This window comes from Macrobrachium rosenbergii, chromosome 41, assembly GCF_040412425.1.
Source record: "Macrobrachium rosenbergii isolate ZJJX-2024 chromosome 41, ASM4041242v1, whole genome shotgun sequence".
NCBI lineage: Eukaryota > Metazoa > Arthropoda > Malacostraca > Decapoda > Palaemonidae > Macrobrachium > Macrobrachium rosenbergii.
This window is the reverse complement of record NC_089781.1, coordinates 9,214,397-9,233,725: the sequence shown is the minus strand read 5'-3', so window position 1 is coordinate 9,233,725 and position 19,329 is coordinate 9,214,397. Positions and strand designations below refer to the sequence as shown.

At 38.0% G+C, this 19,329-nt stretch overlaps 2 protein-coding genes across 4 annotated transcripts in view; one reads left to right on the top strand and one right to left on the bottom strand.

The window, feature by feature from the left end:
* Positions 1–753: 753 nt before the first annotated feature.
* Positions 754–19,329, top strand: part of LOC136826622 (uncharacterized) — a 352,977-nt gene continuing 334,401 nt past the window's right edge. The window contains exons 1-2 of one of the 3 annotated variants that reach the window (XM_067083917.1): positions 754–1,026; positions 11,111–11,395. Coding sequence is in view for 2 of the 3 variants with exons in the window: in XM_067083915.1 (XP_066940016.1) it covers positions 11,361–11,443 (83 nt within the window). In the remaining variant the exon portion in view is untranslated. Of the gene's footprint in view, positions 1,027–11,110; positions 11,444–19,329 lie in introns of all 3 variants that reach the window. The other 2 variants (XM_067083915.1, XM_067083916.1) reach the window with 2 other exon arrangements.
* Positions 8,984–14,892, bottom strand: LOC136826623 (uncharacterized). The gene is made up of 5 exons (XM_067083919.1): positions 12,824–14,892; positions 12,646–12,697; positions 11,124–11,349; positions 9,813–9,929; positions 8,984–9,490 (listed from the first exon to the last, which is right to left on the bottom strand). The coding sequence occupies exons 1-5, from the start codon at positions 14,397–14,399 to the stop codon at positions 9,119–9,121; spliced, it is 2,343 nt and encodes a 780-aa protein (XP_066940020.1). The 5' UTR covers positions 14,400–14,892; the 3' UTR covers positions 8,984–9,118.

The following is a 19,329-nucleotide window of genomic DNA, read 5'->3' as shown; positions in this document are numbered from 1 at the left end:
TATTACATATGGAGTAATCTCATCTCGACGGGCGCAATGCTGTCGTAATGGTTCATTGTGTATGACGTCATGGTGTCATAATCAGCTGACTTTTCTTCTTTTTTTTTGTGACCCAATGCCCGTGACTGATGCCAGTTGATTGCCAAACCCAGCCATTACGACGGTCGCGGTCTTGAATTGCCAATGTGTAGAAAAAATGTCCACTCTCTTTTTATGGGTTTATTGTGGTCAGATATATTATTTTCTTATATGATTCATTTACCTATATTTTTGGTATTTGCATATTTATATATGTGTTCATTTAATAATAACTGAATAAAGAATCGTCAAAGAATAGTTGTTCATGTGTCAATTTATGAAGCAGCAGAAGTCAATTGAGCAATGTTTTGATTGATACGTAGAATGCAGACGATAACAGTGACACCTTTATGTTTCCGTCTAATTAGGGTAATTCAAATCTATTAAATTTTTCAATACACGTAAATAGTGATGATAAGGGAAGTTCTCTGCAAAGTTACAGTATAAATGCATTTAATGTTTAGATCTATATAATAGTCTCACTGTCAGTTAAACTAATGCCGTGGTATGTCATATAATGATAAACAATTAGGATTTTCAGTTAACATATGTTTACGGCAAATGATCTTTAGACAGTAAAGGAAATCATTTATCGTTTTATATACGTTGAATGGTTGAATGCAAAGACTATGGTTGAATGAATATAAAATTTGGGCGAACTTGGAAGTCAGGCTCAGTGGTGTGGAGTTGTGGCAACTGGCAACACTGCAAGTTTCCTGTGTTTTGGGCCGTGTTCTGATCACTGCTGGCGTTCATTCGGATAGTGAATTTATCGTGTACTGATAATGGAACGTTTTATATCCTACAGTTATTGGCGAACAGTGTGGGGAAACCTGGATTAGTGTGTTGGGAAAAATACACAAAACATTGAAACGTAAGGATGTATTCTAAGGTCCCCATGGGCCTAATAGCCTACTTCTTAGGCTATCTGTAAGTCCAAATTCTGAGGTAAAGTTTGAAATTTACCGTTTATACCATAATCGTTTTCTGGGGTTGAAGTTAGGCTGTGATTTTTTATGTTTCCTTGTGACTTTTTAAGGTTTTTTGCAGTTAGTGTGGTAACTGGGTTAATTTAGATTCTGGGATACTATATCATATGGGCAATCACAGTGTGAAACCGGGTTTTTGGGTGGAGGAAAATTATAAAAAGAGTAAAATTCAAGGATTTATTTTACGATTCCCATGATAGCCGACTTATGTAAGTTCTCATTCTGATTAAAGTGAGGTTTATGGAATGATTTCAAGTAACATTACACACTAGGTAAGAAACGACCTGGTGACCTACGCCAGGCCTAGGCTAAGGCGGTTGTTCAGAAGATGTAAGGGCCCACGGCTGTAACGGCCCCGCGCCCCAGGTGATTATTTACTATATATTTTTAATTTATATTGCTCTTGGTTAGGTTAGGTTGGGGGTTTCCAGAAGGAAAAAGTCCTCCCAGGCTCCAAAGGCTAGGTTAGGTGAGGGGTCCACAGAAGGCAAAATATCCCCCACCCCTTACAGGCCAGGGAAAGGGTAGATCTAAGGGAAAGAACCAGAGCCTTAGATTAGGTTAGTTGAAATACATATATGATGGTAATTCTAAGCCGGCTTCCGGCGGCAAGACTATGGCAATTGACGTTTTCCTATGTTATTTTACTTTTAAAGTAATATTTTGTCGGCCGGCTGTAATAAGCTGTCATTGACAAGACTACACGACTTGTATTACCTAACGTTAAAAATACCAACCTAACGTACCTAGAGGTGTTTACTGGTTACAATTTTGCCATATTAGTTATGGAGGGAGGTGGGGGCTTGTTATGAATAGACCTTTTTAAGTCGTGTGTTTTTTACAGCCGGCCGACAAAATATGACTTTAAATTCTTATAAAGCAAGTAAAATAACATAGAAAACGCCAATTGCCACAGTTGACAACCATATATAATTTTCAATAATTTTGTGTTTTCTCCAACCAAAAATCTGTTTCCCTACTGTGGCCCCCTATAGCCTAATTGTAGGATATAATTGCTACTGAAACGAACATCTGAAATGTTGAAAGCATGCATTAAAACTTAGGAAACAAATACTTTCAACTTTAGAATGCAATTATGGTTTAGAGTAAAAATTTATTCAGGGATAGGAAACAAAATTAATACTTTCAGCTCTAGGATGCAATTATGGTTTGGAGTAAAAATTTACTCAGGGACAAAATTAGTTGTTACTGTCAAATTCTGACTGATACTTCAAAGCATCAATGTAGAATTTATTTCTTAAATGGAAAAACTGTATTGTGTTTAGTTATTTGTTGAGATTCTAAAAAAACACTTAATACTTGAGGGCTTTCTCACTGATAGCTACATTGTGCTATGTTGAACATAAAGAAACTGATGTTAGAGGGTGTTACACTGGTCAAGGGGTTTAAATATGTGTTGTGCAATAAATTTTATGGATGCTTAGATAATGAACGAGACAGTGTCATATTTTGGAAAGAGTAAATCAAAAGATACAATTTTCATAAACATTAGTACCATTTCAAATATGTCATCACCCTCTTGTCAAAAAAAGACAAGTTAATTTCAAATTAGAAATATGGGTAGCACCCAACAGGGGCTTAAATATGCCTGATTATGAGACAGCACCTGTACTGGGGATGCCGTAATGTTGCCTTTAATAGTTTTGACTTGGAATATGGGTCATATGTCATTATCCTTCTGTCAAAAAAAAAAGACAAGTTGATTTCAAGTGAGAACTATGGTTAGCAACTAATAGTGACTTACTTGACCAATTAAGACTGCGTCTGTACTAGGGTTGCTTATAATGGTTTTGACATGGAATATGGCGTTATTGCAGTGTCCGTAACATATTCCATTTATTTCTTTTTTTGAGAAAGAGTCACATGGTGTTAGCTTTTAAGGGACCAGTGACTTAAGTTTTATTTGGTGTTCCATTCCCTTGGAGGCTATGTGGGTTTCAACTTTTTGGGAAGTGTCCTAAGTCATTTCTGAATAACCTTAACTGTTTTATCTACCATTCCTGTTTAAAATCGCCAGCAGATTTTTTTTTATTTCGTACAATATTACATCATGTTTTTTTCATTACTAAAGTTACAAGGGAAGTTACATAATCATAGGGTCAGAGAACAGTAAGTGCCCAGCATTGACTCCAGTTTATACCAGTAAATCCAATTCCATAAGTCAACTTGATGAACCTTTGTTGGATCGACCTTTAATAGGGATAGGATTTATTTAAGTTTTGGAGAGGATACTCTTTGTCAGTCATCCAGTAATCGCCCATAGTTAATGATTAACTCTCTCCTCTCTCTCTCTCTCTCTCTCTCTCTCTCTCTCTCTCTCTCTCTCTCTCTCTCTCTCTCTCTCTCTGAATGGTCTTGTTATCAGGGTTTGTTATAATGCCCCTGATAGGTAGCCCGCACATCATCGAACTTCATTATTTGGGACTCTGAAGGACCTCATTTGATCATTTTGCGTGTTTTGATTATTAGTTATTTCCATAAATGCTCTGTGTCTTAACGAATATACAAAGTGTCCATAAAGTCTCTTTACAATTTAAAAAATATATTACAAAAGCAAATGAACGGACAAATATATGGAAATTATTACAAAATAAGGAGTAGATATTGAAGTTTTTTGTCCCATTTAATACACCTCTATATGGGGACCATTAGTTGCACGAAGCACATTAAGATGGTACACAATTTCATGCCACGTTTGCTGTAGCATAGCCTCATCAGTGGTAGCAATGGCATCAGTGATCTTTTGCTTGAGATCAGTGATGTCCCGTATCTTTGTTCAATACACGATATCTTAACATAACCCATAGAAAGAAGTCCAGGGAAGTGATATCTGGTGAACAAGGTGGCCAGGGAATTGGGCTATCCCTTCCAATCCACTGGTCTGGAAATGTTTGAGTTAGGAACCCACAAACATGTAGTCCCCAATGTAGTAGTGCACCACCTTGCTGGGAAATGATGGTTGGTTGAAGGTCATTTAGTTGTGGCGCCACATATTCGGTCAAAAGGTCAAGGTAAACATCTGCAGTAATTGATGTCTCGTTGAAGAAAGACGGCCAACGATTCCATTGCGCATGATCCCACACCACGCATTCACCTTTGAACTATCTTGGTGAAGTTCCCTAATCACATGGGGATGTTGTGATCCCCAGATTCTCACATTATTTGTACGCAGTTTTCCTGAAACATGAAAGGTTGCCTCATCATTAAAACAAACTCAGTTGAGGAACGTTTCATCCTCAGAATGTTAGCTGCAAACTCTTTTCATCTTGGTTTATTTGGATTGAGTGCCTGTATGAGTTGCACTTTGTAAGTGTGCAGTTGCTAGTTCTTGTGTAGGATTTTGCTAGTTCTTGTGTAAGATTTTGTACACTGTTGAACGTGGTAGCTGTAAGTGTCTGGCAGTTGTATGGATGGACTTTGTAGGAGAACGATCAAAGGTTTGTTTTACATGATCGATGTTTTCCTCAGATGTTCTTTGTCATCCACTCCTTCCTTTATCAAACACTGTCCCTCTCTCCAAAAATTTCTTGTGCCATGTAGTTTCACTGAGTCTACGTTTCCTATTTTGTTTCAATAAACCATGATGCACATTGTGCCTTTTCTTGAGGAGTAGCTATTTTTCAGGGGTTCATTTAACAGTACCTCTTTCATTAACAGGGTACCTAAAATACACAAATACAATGTGATTAAAAACTTTGATAAGTGCTGAGTAAATAGAACAAATCTGATTAAGTATACCTTAGTTTAACCAGACCACTGAGCTGATTAACAGCTCTCCTAGGGCTGGCTCGAAGGATTAGATTTATTTTATGTGGCTAAGAACCAATTGGTTACCTAGCAACGGGACCTACAGCTTATTGTGGAATCCGAACCACATTATAATGAGAAATGAATTTCTATCACCAGAAATAAATTTCTCTAATTCTTCATTGGCCAGCTGGAGAATCGAATGCGAGTCCAGCAGAGTGCTAGCCGAGAACGATACCAACCCATCCAATGAGGAACTAATTTGATTACGATATCGCATCAGTGGCTTTGTAATATACTTTTTAAATTTTTTAAATTGTAAATATATATATTTATGGACACCCTATATATATATATATATATATATATATATATATATATATATATATATATATATATATATATATATATATAGTATATGTGTGTGTATGTATATATATATTAAATTTCTTTAAAGTATCCATCAAGTGTTTATTTTGTTATTAATTTTTCATTTTTGTTAGTATATCATCTGATGGAATACTTTGCATACCGTCTGTTCTGTAGTTTTTCTCCTCCGCTTTTATTTTTGGCTGGTAACTCATTCATATGCCCCTGCTCCTCCGTTTTATATTAATTTTGTTGGTGGTTTATTACTAAGTGATGTCGATTAGATTTATTTATCGTATATTCCCAAGTTTCAATACAGTAGTTTCATTCGTCTGACGAAAAGTTCAAAAGCTAGTGCTGTACAGTACTTCACTGGTTCCTAGTTCCTGAGCGCTCACTCCACAAACACAATTGCGGGCACGCTACACCATTCGTAGGTTTTCTCTGTCTTAATGTTATTACATTATTTTAACTGTAACTGAATTCCCTTGTTATTTACAATTTTAAACGTCTTTAGCTTTATTTTATTTCAATAGTACATCGGACTGTTTATTTTAATCCTTGACCATTACCCGTTTCTGCAACAGGAACCCCAAAAAAGTTAGTTTCTAAACGAATTTTACCAATTATCAATAAATTTCTACTTTACTTTTAACCCTCACCCTTTTATTTTTCTGTTACTGAGACATTGCAATATTATTGACTTTGACAACCAGCGCTTCCTAGGTTAACAAAATTCCAGATTTTCAGGGCTAGTCTTATGTATTCCCCCAATTATCTGTTAAAGGAGTTGAGGTCTCTAAAGTAATGTCCCGTCCTATTGTTTTCTGCAGAGTTTTGCAAACGGGTAAATGTATGCTTTTGCCCTCCTACACTCTGCAGATCAGGATTAATATAATATTGATCCTGCTCCATGTATCGCAACTGTTCACCGCGATCAGTAGTATTTCTTCTTACTTCTTTTGCTTTGTATTTCTGGCATGATGTGTGCCCTTGGCAAAGTTTACGCCTAGTCCCGTCCGGATGACCATCCTTTCTTCCTCCTGATTTCCAAACTTTTGTTATCTGAAGCTTTGCATTTCTCGGTTTATGTTATAAATACCGCAACTAATGGTTATCGGCACTCTCTAGTATCATAGGGAACGCTGTTGAAACTCAAAATAAACCTTGAAAGGCTTGCGCAAGCGGCAGAGGGGTATGAACGAGGCCTTAAAGATGAGAGTACAAATATGACGCGCGCTTTCACGCCCAATTTGATTAAATGTTTAAAAAGATTCTTCATTCGTCCTTCACCTTGATACGTCATGACTGTTTTCTGTAAAATGCCGAATCGACTTTACGAAAATGCCGCACGGACTGAAAAATAGAAATGCCTAACGGAGCAAATGACAAAAGAACAAATTACCGTTTCAATATAAAAGAAAACGAAGTTTTGTTTAATCAAAGAAAGCTTTGAATGGATAACTAAGATATACTGGGGAATACTGAAAGCTGATTTGCACACTAATGTGGGGAGGCTTATAATGATTTGTGTAATATTTCGACATTCATTTCTTCCTGATTGATTTTGAGAATTTATCACGTAAGTAATTTATAAAAATTCAAAAAAATGTACTGTATGAAGGGTATATAACTTAAGGACGCCTACAAGCAAGTCTGCTGTTGATAAACGAGTGTTGGGATTGGACTTTTGTTACTAGGAAATGCCCTTTCTTGAATATGTGTAATGGAAATGGGGAGCATTGCCTTTAAATGGATGTTTCAGTTTTTCTTAATGCATCTGTATGTCTATCTGTCTCCCTCAACCTAGCCAAAGAGAGGTGATGATAAACTCTATAAAGAAAATTCGAGGTAGGTTTTTAAGATAAAACAGAACGAAGATGAGAATATATGTGATTAACAGAACCACAATCACTGTATAAAACAATTTTTTTAATGGTTGGTGATGTTTTAAAGATCAGGTCCTTTTATGCAGTTGTATAGGGTAAAACATCATTTTAATGAAAATGTAAATTCAGACAAGCTATGTAGGCTATGTAAGAAGAAACCGAGCCCATAGAAAAAAAAACCTTGACTTGATTACATCTCTTACTTTAAGCTGGAACTAAACATGCTCAGAGGTACAAGAATGGTGCTTCATCCAGTGATTGATGACGTAAGAGCCTGTACTCGTGGCATGTCGAAGTATATTAAAATCACTGCGTGTTTCGAAAATGTGCTAAATTACGATTTTACAAGTGCTTTTCACCATAAATGGAAAGGATATTAATACTACCTTTGGAGAAAGGTCAGACGTCAGTAGTATAGTGGAATCACGTGAAACATAAGGAAAAAATTGTTTTTCTGTTTTCCACCGTTAGAGGAAGAAATGTTTCTGCGTGACCGAGACCTTAACATACCACAGCCTCTTTCTTACTTACACCATCCATATATATGACCCAAAAATACTGTTTAAAGTGAAAAATATATGATGTACTTGGTCGTACGTAAGCCCTAGTCAGATGGAATATTTTGGATTGATTTAGCTTTTAATAACCCCTTCAAAAGGAAGATTAAAATTATAACACGGAGATGGAAGACAAATGAAACGCAAATGATCCTCCGGTGACGATTAAGTGTTACTGGAAGTTCGTCAGAGTGACAACCCTCTCTCTCTCTCTCTCTCTCTCTCTCTCTCTCTCTCTCTCTCTCTCTCTCTCTCTCTCAAGTATTCTTAGTAACACTTGAAGAAAAAACCACGAAATGTTATAATCATTTAATGGAATTCACTTTGTTTCTACTGGTATATGCGCATCAGCGCGTACGTTCTCTTTTATCAGTTAAAATTATTCAGATATATTTAGAAAACATTGTACGTGAAGATTTACAGAAAACGTCCGCATACAAGAAAGTTTTCAGCATAAGGCTTGTCAATAGGCCTATATGGAGGGTTTCCATGTACTGTCAAAGGTATGATAAGAGGGCAAATGAACTTTTCAAATAATTAGAGCATGTATAATATATTTGAAGATCCTCTTCATTAGGAATAACAGATATTGAGTGTTGTAGGCTAAATTAACACTCAGCAGAGTCCCTGGCTCGTCTTCCATAATATCCGCGTAACTTCAATTTTCTATTAGTGTCTCAATCTGGTCTTCGGAGTAGGACCATAATGGTAAGTAAGGAATGGGGTCAGACTCAATCGCCGATATATCAAACAAACTCGCGTCTGCATTGTAATAAGTCATGTTACTTACTTGGTTTTCTTTTATAGAACCGTATTTTTTGGCGTTACGATGGCAGATGGTGCTTGTATGAGTTTATGTGGCAGACTATAGACCTCCAAATATTTATGCGAGGAGCAAATTCACTCCTGCTTTCTCCTGAATTCTTATTTGTATATTCCCTCATATTTATTCACATATTTACCACCTTTTTCCATAACTTAACTCTCTCTGCAGACTGATTTCCTTTTGGAATCCTCTTAGGTTTATAGTCTGTTGACTGTATCTCTGAGGACTTTCATCTGAAGATTTTAAGAAAGAATGCGTCGAGCAAAAACGTAAATACAATCGAAACTCACATGAATTGTCTTAAGTGAAGGAGACATATTTCGTAAAGTATAACCATCCTAGAAGGGCAGAGTACTTAAGGTAAAACGTCGTATTTCTGAATTTAGAATCGTCTCCCTTCAGTTTCCAGCATTCTGAATTAGAAGCGATAACGACGGAATCAGGATCCATTGTTGATTTTACTAGCCTATCACAAAATAACATGTCATGATGGTAGATTGCGTTTATTTATTTGGCATGATACATGGCGAGCTGTAACATCTCTGGTAGTAAACTGTTTCTCTTTAATTATATTTTTCCTACGCCGAATAACAGACTGTCATTCGTAGAAGCGAAGAACATTCAGCTGTAGACTTCTTAATCTTACTCTTTGAAGGAAGTTCCGAACACCAGACCCCAGTAGACGAGGTTGAAGAATATAATGACACCCGGCGTTACGATGTACCGAGCGTAGAACATCAGCTTTTCGGCCGTGTCCGAAGTTGGTCGAACGCTCTTCTCGACCGTCCGTCTGTGGTCGAAGGGCAACACTTGTTTGAAGTGCTGCTCCTCCGCCAGATTCACCAAGTGTTCCACCACGACGTGCACGACGATGATGAAGAATAGCAAGAAGATGCAGAAGAAGAACCACACGTCGATCAGCTTGACGTAGGCCGTGACGGGGAGGGCGTCGGAAGTGTTGCTGAAGAGGGTGTAGAGCACGAGTAGGGTCGTCAGGCTCACCGCCATTCGCACCTGGAAACAAGAAGAAAGTATAATATTGTATCTGTTGTGTGATCATATCCTGACGTTTGAAAAAATAACGTTTCAAGGTCTTAACGTAAGAGGTTTATCATTGTATAATGGAATATTTCAAGTCGGCGTTATGTTCGTAATTTTACAGATAGACAAAAATAAGAAAAAATTGTGCGGCGTTAATTTACGATCAAAATAATTTAGTAGGTGTTCTGAAAGTAACGTAATAGCAGTTATTCAGAACCAAATTACTGTTCTCCCTAATAAAACCCGCTCCTCGATAATGCACAGGTCGCCCCTTTATCCAGCAAAAGTAACGTACGTCCATTAAAACAACGTTGACGAACAGGGTCGTATATCCGACAATCTGCAACATGGCCGTCGGCAGGTAGACAGTCATAATAATCATCTTCCATCGGCGAGCCAGCTCGAAGGTGACCTAAGAAATGGATATGATTTATCAGTATTTAATCGCTTGCTCCATCAATAATTATAATGTAACTTAAAATCAATGGTGATATGATTTTATCTATCCAGTGTTCGGTAATCTTTTTACAGGCATTTAATATCAATGTATCCGTAACTTCAACTACTGGCATCGATCAGTATAATTTATCACCTAGTCTCTCTCTCTCTCTCTCTCTCTCTCTCTCTCTCTCTCTCTCTCTCTCTCTCTCTCTCTCTCTCTCTCTCTCGTTTCCAACGGTGGCCAATGCTACCTGAGGGCGTACTCATGAAATGTTTCAGATCTTGAAGTTAATACCTTCATGAAAACAGCATCTTGTTCATTCATATTACTTTGCGTTTGGTAGGTTTGGTCATTTTTTCCCCTCTAGTTCAAGGATTCTATGTCAACCAAATAGTCCATAACTTTTTGAAAACAATACCCATTACCCCAGACCCCACCCCTTTCTTTCATTACAAATTGGTTCTGAGTTTAAGGAAGTAGATTAAGACAAAGTTATCACATACATCTACTTAAAAAGTGAATCTGTTATAAAGATTCTTGTCTGTTTTTTCTAATCCGTGACCGACACCGATGCATTCAAAATTGAAAGTTAATGCCCCTCAGTTCTTTAATATGGAGAGATTCAAGATTGCTGCTTCAAAGCCCAACATGTTTCATAGTCCTATCATGGCGTCAGATGCTTGGTGTCAGAAAAGTCCCTTATTCGTAATGCTTGTAAGCAGGCATCTACTTACGTATTTCTTCTGACGCCACAGAAATATTGTGCTTCACATTACCCCCATAGATGGGCCAGTAATATTGTCGAAAAAATGTTCTTATGATTATATTGACCAGTGACAATCTTTTCCCAAAAGTAGTTTGTTCTAATACTAAGTGTATATATATCTAGAAATTGGGAAGCACTTCAGCTTCCCCTTTACTGACAAATCGATGTAGTCCCCTGAATAAAATTAAGTTAAGGAGGATGACCTAGTGAAACATTGTATTGAGAAAGATGATTAATTGTAATTAGTGCTCTTTAACGAAAAGATAAGTGATATCGAAAAATGGAAGAAAATATAATTGAATGTATAGAGATAAGAACAGTTTTGTCATTTCTATGTTGTTTCATAAAGAATGCTCTGACGGAAATTTATATTCCCTCCCCTCAGGGTTGTCTCCCACCTTCAGAGAACTGTACTGAGTCTCGTTGCTCCCTCCGATGATGACGTCGATCTGGTAACGGCTGAGCAGGTAGGCAGGCAACTTCGGGTCTTCCAGGTACAGGACACGCGTTCTCTCCGGGTGGAATTTGATGAGCTCTCTTCTGGTGCTCAGCTGCAGGAGCAGGTAACATCGTTGTGAGTCGAATGGATAGTAGAACACGTCAAATGAACACCCGAAGACGCCGCTGGAAGAGGAATGGTCAAGTTCATCTTCACACCGAGGAAGTCCGGGTTGGTTTGCCATTATGCAAGAAGTGAGGCTTCGCTATTTACTTTAAGGTAAGTGTTCGATAGAATTATTCCCCATTTTATGGATAGTGCCCAAAGGAAATGTACTCTGTTTCATGAGTGTTTGATGTCAGTGTTGTCTGTTTCGATAGTATGTCTTTGAAGAAAGCGGTGTCTGCTGTGCAGAGAGTGTTTACTGAAAGTGTCAGGTGTATTCCACTCAATAGTGAATTTTTTTTTCTAATACTGCAACTATTAAAGGAAGTGCTTCTAATCGCGCGAAACCTTAGAAATGGAAACTTTTCTCCAGCATAATTAGAGTTTGAAGGAACAGTTTCTTTCTCCAGCATAATTACAGTTTGAAGGGACAGTTTCTTGGTCTACAGTCGGCATCATGGAACTGACTCGTACTTCGGGAAATGCGTTTCCTTAGATTGCTTCTTACCTTAAGCATTTGGAAGTACTTATGGTTTTTTAATATAAATTTTATTTTGAGGAAGGGACATACCCAGTTTCAAGACTATCGGGAAGAAAACATTATTTTCTTTTGACTTTGACTTACAATAATCTTCATAGTGTATGAGGGGAATTCATAGAAGACTAAGTAAATGAGTAAATCAATTAAGTTTAATAATAATGAGCATAATAGTTGAAGCGTTTGATTACTTTTCGTCTTAGGAAAAATTAAGCGACCGAATTACTTCGTATCTTGCATCGGGGTCGCCTGTGGTCATAGTCCTTATAATGCCGGTTTCTATAAGTCAGTCAATCAGTCTTACATCGAGTTTACGGGCTGCTCTGTGAGCAAGAGAACGTGCTGACATAAAGCCAGCTCCATTAACAACAACAACATTACATCGAGAGCTAATCGCAGTTTCAACGGGAATTGCTCTCAGTGCAGATAACCTGTGTAACAGGCTTTTTATTTTCCCTTTTTTATGGGAAGAATTCTGCGTTCACATTTCGCTGTTGCCGATGCAGTCATCCCTCAGTTCATGTTTTCCAGACCTTGGTGTAGTGGATCCAGGGGATTCTGTGTATTGCATAAGTGATATGTTGTGTGCCTCAAGATCAGAACATCTGTCCTCTTCCTCCTCCTCCTCCTCCTCTTCTTCCACACTGTAGTTATTTTTTATAGTATTGTCGAGTTTTTATACGTATGAATGTTTGTATATAATTCAAAGATTGTTGTGGCATTAATAGAACACGAAGGGATGCAGAGAGATCAAAAGTGGAACAGCACATAAACCTACCTGTAATGTTCCTTTTGAACAATGTCGGCTGATACACCTGCATATACAGTGTCTGAAAAGAGACAGTTATTTTTTCTGCAATTAATAGCCTCCTTGAATATGAAACTTTCCAAAAATCTATTCAAATTTATCATAAGTTTCATACCAAATGAAATTTTGTACTTCGAAAAGCAGTTACCCATTCGCACGTTGTTGTAGTCAGGCGGCAGCGGCTCAGACAACTTGTCGAGGTACATATCAAAAGCGAGTTTCTTGATCTGTCCATCATACACATTCGGGAAAGTCAGCACGGGTTTCCAGACGCTGCCCCTGTAGGTCTCCGAGAGCTTGTTCCACTCGAGCGTTTCGCCAAGGTTGTGGTATTTAACTCTCGGGTCATTCCACGAGAGGTCGACGGTGAACTCAACGTTAATGATTCGGCTCTTGTCGCTGATTTCCATAAAGCGAAGGACGTTCACCACGGCAGCCAAGTGAACTGGGTGGCCTTCGTGGGTGATGTTATCAGGGGGCCGTTCCATGCGGTAGCCTTTCGGGTGAATGATCACTTGGCAGTCTTCTTCGTCCGAGAGGTCAACGCAGTCGTCTTTGGCGTTACACCTCTTTTCTTTCGGAATGCAGTCACCGTTGGAGCAGGTGAATTCGTCGTTATTGCATATGGAAAAACTCAGCTGTAATCTTGAGCCTATGAGATGGTTGCATTCAGATCTCCTGAGCTCCCAGGTGTGTCGTCCAATTGGGTATGTGTCCTTCGACGGGACTTTCAGTATTCCAACGACCTCGGTCACAGTTGTGTCAAACATCTCCCAAGTGTAGTCATCTATTTTGTATACCATGTATCCATAATAACCGTGAAGATAAGGCTTCTCATACCTGTAAGCGAGTACCTCATAAAAAGTTTCAGCTTCGTTCGTGAAACAAAATCCTCTGAGTCGGAGAGGGGCCTTACGATCCACCTCACACGGGACGCAGGCTGGCCACTGAATCACACACGACGTGTCTACCCACCGTCCATTTGGAAGGAACATCAACATGCAGTTCTCACCATCGCCTCCATTGGGTTCGTTCAGCTCAAACTGAGTTTGTGCAATCGAATTGTCTGTGAATTTTCTCCAGACATCCTCTACCTCTTCGTCTGTTACGCCAATCCACAAATGGTAGTTTGAGAGGCAGTTTTCGGCAAAGCGTAATGATTCGTTGTGCAGTTTGACATTTTCGTCGTAGTTATTAGGGGTGTAAACCTCATACCCAATTCGATTACAGGTTCGTCTGGACTCAGCCATGTAGCGAGCCTCGGGGAAGATGACGTACTCCACGTTCTTCTGACAGAAATAACTCGGGTCTACCAATTCCATCGTGGTACCTCCTAGCAGCTCTACATTCTCCCTGTCGGTCGAAAAGATGTTTCCCAATTCTGCCCTTGTGCAAGAGGCTTGCTTCCTGACTTCGTCAGCAGTCAGAGATCTGTTCCAGATGTTTACTTGGGCTATGTGTCCGCGGAAACTCTGGTCTGTGTCGTACCCACCAGCCAAGAGGTCTTGTTCCTGCCCAATGGTGATGATACCTTTTACTGGCAGAGGCACCTTGTGTGGCACGCTGAATGGACCTTTGGCAGCTAGTTCTCCGTAAATGTAAGCCCTGTATTCCCCATGGTGAAAATTGTGACAATAGTGGCTCCACTCATGAAGTCCTATGTCGTTGGTCATGTTAAGGTAACCGTACTGACGAACGCCGTTGTAGTAAAAACCATGATTCATCCCTCGACGGTCTATTAAAAGTAAGAGAGAAAAAAAAACATTATATATAAATACGAAACTTCCAGGCAAAAGGATCGTTAATCGATTATATTTTTGTATCAGACTTTATTATATATCCAAATTCTTTGCGTTAAAAAAAATGGCATGGATCCCAGACTATTATCATGTACAGCGCAGTATCTATAATTTTTACGACTTCAGCAAATAGTAAGATATGTTTTTTCTTTTAAATAAACATTCCCAAGGATAAATATTTCGAAATGTTAGTCATATTCATAACATTGTTGGGAATAATTAGTGGTCGCAAAGTCAATTTTGCCTTTATTCCATTATGACGAACTCAAGAAAAAAAGAAATAATTTTTTAAATACGATATTTTTTTCGATTCTGCTAACTTAGGACTCGTAACTTTTCATATGAAATGTTTGGTCTCATACTTTGACAATATCCCCAGTTATCCCTTGATTGACAGCCGAATGGTACCGTCCCTGAAAGTCGTTGTCGATCCGCACTGTTTGTCAGGTGTTCGATTCTCCCAGGTGCCGAATCGTTTAACAATTACAATTCACATTCGGTGATATCCCCGAGGTAGAGCGAATTGAATATTGTATATTTGTAGCGTAATGTTGGTAAATATAAAAAATCACGGTGTGTTTGATAAAAGTTCATATATGTATATATATATATATATATATATATATATATATATATATATATATATATATATATATATATTAGAGAGAGAGAGAGAGAGAGAGAGAGAGAGAGAGAGAGAGAGAGAGAGAGAGAAAAATACTTACACGTGAGATATATATATATATATATATATATATATATATATATATATATATATATATATATATATATATATATATATATATATATATATATATATATATATATATATATATATATATATATATATATATAGAGATAGAGAGAGAGAGAGAGAGAGAGAGAGAGAGAGAGAGAGAGAGAGAGAGAGAGAGAAATACTTACACACACACATATATATATATATATAATATATATATATATATATATATATATATATATATATATATATATATATATATATATATATATATATATATATATATATATATATATATATATATATATAAATTCTGACTCACATCAGGATCGAACCCAGGTGTTTCAATTGAAAGGCAAGGGCGCTGCCCACTAGGCCACAGAAGTCATAAAAGAAGTTGGAACCTGAGGGCAACTGCACCCAAGGAATTACCGGGGCAAGCTAACTGCTTGCATACCAGCATGTTTTCCCCAACTTCCTGACTCAGCAATGACCCAACTGACAGCATTTCATTCGAATTATCCCTTCTGAGTGAATAATATAGAAATAAGCAACACACAATCACATTCCAACTTTTTTTATGACTTGTGTGGCCTAGTGGGCAGCGCCCTTGCCTTTCAATTGAAAGACCTGGGTTCGGTCCTGATGTGAGTCAGAAATTTGTTTCTGTTCCACACGTGATGATTGATTTCTATCTATCTATCTATCTATCTATCTATCTATCTATCTATCTATCTATATATATATATATATATATATATATATATATATATATATATATAGAGAGAGAGAGAGAGAATACTTACACATGTGAAGCACATCATTATCTTGATCCGATGTGGCGATGGATATGTGGCTCTCATAGCTCATCAAGACCACGGGTTTGGCTCGGATACAAACTGTCACCTCTGGGAACTCCGATACGTCTCCCTGGAATTAGTTTGAATGGTTAGAATGGAATAGAATGTAGGGATTTGGGCCAAAGACCAACCGCTGGGACCTATGAGGCCATTCCGCGCTGAAACAGAAATTGAAAGTAAGAGAGTTTGAATGGTGTAACGAGGAAGACCTCGTAGTTGCACTATGAATCGGTTGTTAGGAGAGGGTGGAAAGTAAGATGGAAGAAAGAGATTATGAATGGAGGGACAGTAAAAGGAATGGAAGGGGATGCAACTAGAGGCCGAAGGGATGGTGCAAAGAAGCTTATTAAATAATGCCTACAGTGCACCACGTGGGGTGCACTGACGGCAATACTTCCCTACGGGGTTGTGGATGGTTAGGCCTATTGCGATTACCTCTACCCATCATATTTATGTATTGTAATTGGTTGCTGTATTGAAACACTGATAGCCACAATCCAAGTCTGTCATTCCCAATGTCTAAGTTATTACCAATGTCAGTATGAAGAATATAATATAAAAATTCTAGAGGAAGCTTTTGAAAATGAAAAGATAGGATTAAAAAATAGTCTAGGGTTGAGTGGCCATTAGGGAAAAAGTCTTCGTTTTAATAAAAAGTGAAATTGTTCTCTTGTTCACTGTATGTACACAATTTGTGTTCTATATTACATGTTAAGTGTCCTGTGAAAGTGCTCTCTACTTCATAGTAAGTGTCCAGAATATGTGTGCTGTATTTGATGGTGGTCCTTGGTTTGGAGGTTTCTCTACATTATGGCTAGCGTTTTTCTATTTTATAATAATACGCAGTTAAAATTGTTCATAGGAGCACGCGAAGAACAGTTTCAGTAATTAAAACTGAAGTAGCTAGGTTTCGAAAGAAGCCATTTAAACACAAAACAAGTAAAAAATGAGTCGAAGTTTCTTAAGCGCAATCAAGTTTTCTGTACAGCAGCTACAGCATATAATCAAGGCCACCGAAAATGGATCTGTCTTTCGGTGGTGTCGGTATAATGCTGTATGAGCAGCGGCCCATGAAACTTTAACCACTGCACGGTGGTGGCCTATCCTATATCGTTGCCAGAAGCACGATTATGGTTAAATTTAACCTTAAATAAAATAAAAACTACTGAGGCTAGAGGGCTGCAATTTAGTATGTTTGATGCTTGGAGGGTGGATGATCAACATACCAATTTGCAGTCTCTAGCCTCAGTAGTTTTTAAGATCCGAGGTAAGACAGAAAAAGGGCGGACACAAAAAGTGCGGACAGAATAAAGTGCGGACGGACAGACAAAGCCTGCACCATAGTTTTCTTTTACAGAAAAATGAAACGTTAGTATTCAAATATTAGGTCTATACAGGATCCAAAGAAGAACGTTGAAATGGAATAATTGAAAGTCGGCGATACTTTACCGGCTTGAAATGATCCGTAAGATTATATCTGATGAGAACGTCATCTCTGGGAGGCGCCCACATGTCCAGCTGCATCGAGAACACGCGGATCTTGTCTGGGAAATCTTGCGAGCCTGAGCGAGGTAAAAGAAAGTAGAAAATAAACCTTAAGTAACTTGAAATAGGACTCATAGGTCTTTGGATACAGTGATGGAATTTTTGTGAATCTAGATATGAATTAGAATGATAGATGTTTCGAGTCAAAACTGGAATTTTGATGAGTCTGGATTTGAGTAGGACTGTATTTATAATACTTGAATAAGAAGCGATCTTGGAGCACAAAGATGGAATTTTGTTGAATAAAATTTTGCTCAAGGATTGTAGCTAAAGTTAAGTATATCTTAGTTTAACCAAACCACTGAACTGATTAACAGCTCTCCTAGGGCTGGCCCGAAGGATTAGATTTATTTTTACGTGGCTAAGAACCAATTGGTTACCTAGCAACGGGACCTACAGCTTATTGTGGAATCCGAACCACATTATACCCAGAAATGAATTTCTATCACCAGAAACAAATTTCTCTTGTTCTTCACTGGCCGGTCGGAGATTCGAACTCACGACCAACAAAGTGGTAGTTGAGAACGGAACCCGCTCACCCAGCGAGGAACTAAGGATTGTAGCTAATAGGGTACAATAATAGTTTTGATGAATCTTGATTTGAACAAGACTAGAAGATCTTTGGATGAAGGACAATGTTTGGTGATCTATATCTGCCGTTTAACAATCAGGGGCGTCATTTTGGGGGGCAACTGCCCCCCCCAGATTCAAGTGTCCCCCCCCCCCCCCAGCCTCAACTTGAACCCCTCACATCCCCAAACCCCAAGAGGTAACAGCAGCGGGTTTTCCATTATTCCTACCGAAATTCAAATGTGTCACCACATTAAGTTATATCTATCTATCCATCTATCTATCACAATGTTTGTTGGTCCGCCTGTTTTGCTGAAATACCTTGCTTATGTGGCTTCAAAAAGCACATAAAATAGCTCAAAATCGAAAAAAACCCAGCTGGTTAGGGTCGCTTCGCTCGCCAAACCATCTTTGCTCCCCCCAACAAAAATCTGAAATGGCGCCCCTCTTAACAATGCGTTAGTAAAGAAAAGTTTTGTTATCTTTTACCAAAATATGATTATCTAATTAATTGTTCGTTTTAATCTGGATATTTGTAAATACAGGTTTGTCATGCATAATGACAGATTTGTTTCTATTTTACAAGAAATTGTATTGAAAATAGTTAATTGAAATGGCGATGTTAGGTCAACAATTCTCTCTCAATTTTTCCATATTTTTTTGTGAACTGGCCAATACGATCGTGGATACCCAGATCAGTCATTGCAATGAATGCTGCACTTTTCGTCTTAAATAACAAAATATATATTTCTTAAAAGGGACTGGTGAACTAATTCTTTCTTAAAGCAAGGCAGAGATTTTCTTATCGTCGTGAAATATCCGACTTCAAGATTCAGAAAGTCTTGGACCGTCATGAATTATAATAGCCTGTAAGTACAGTACAAGGCGCCTAAATGTTAGATGCAGAAGAAGATGAGTGTTTACATTATTGACCTTTAGTGCCGGTGGCATTCAGTTATCGATTGTTACCTTCATCAGGTATTAAGTCAGTTATGTTTTCAATATCATTTATCGCTTTTTATTCATAGATTGTTCTCGAAGTGGATCATGTACGTCTTTTATGTACATGAATTCCATGCCTTCAAGTAGTAAAGAAGATTTTCCGATAATATCCGACACATAATAATGAAGTACGATTACT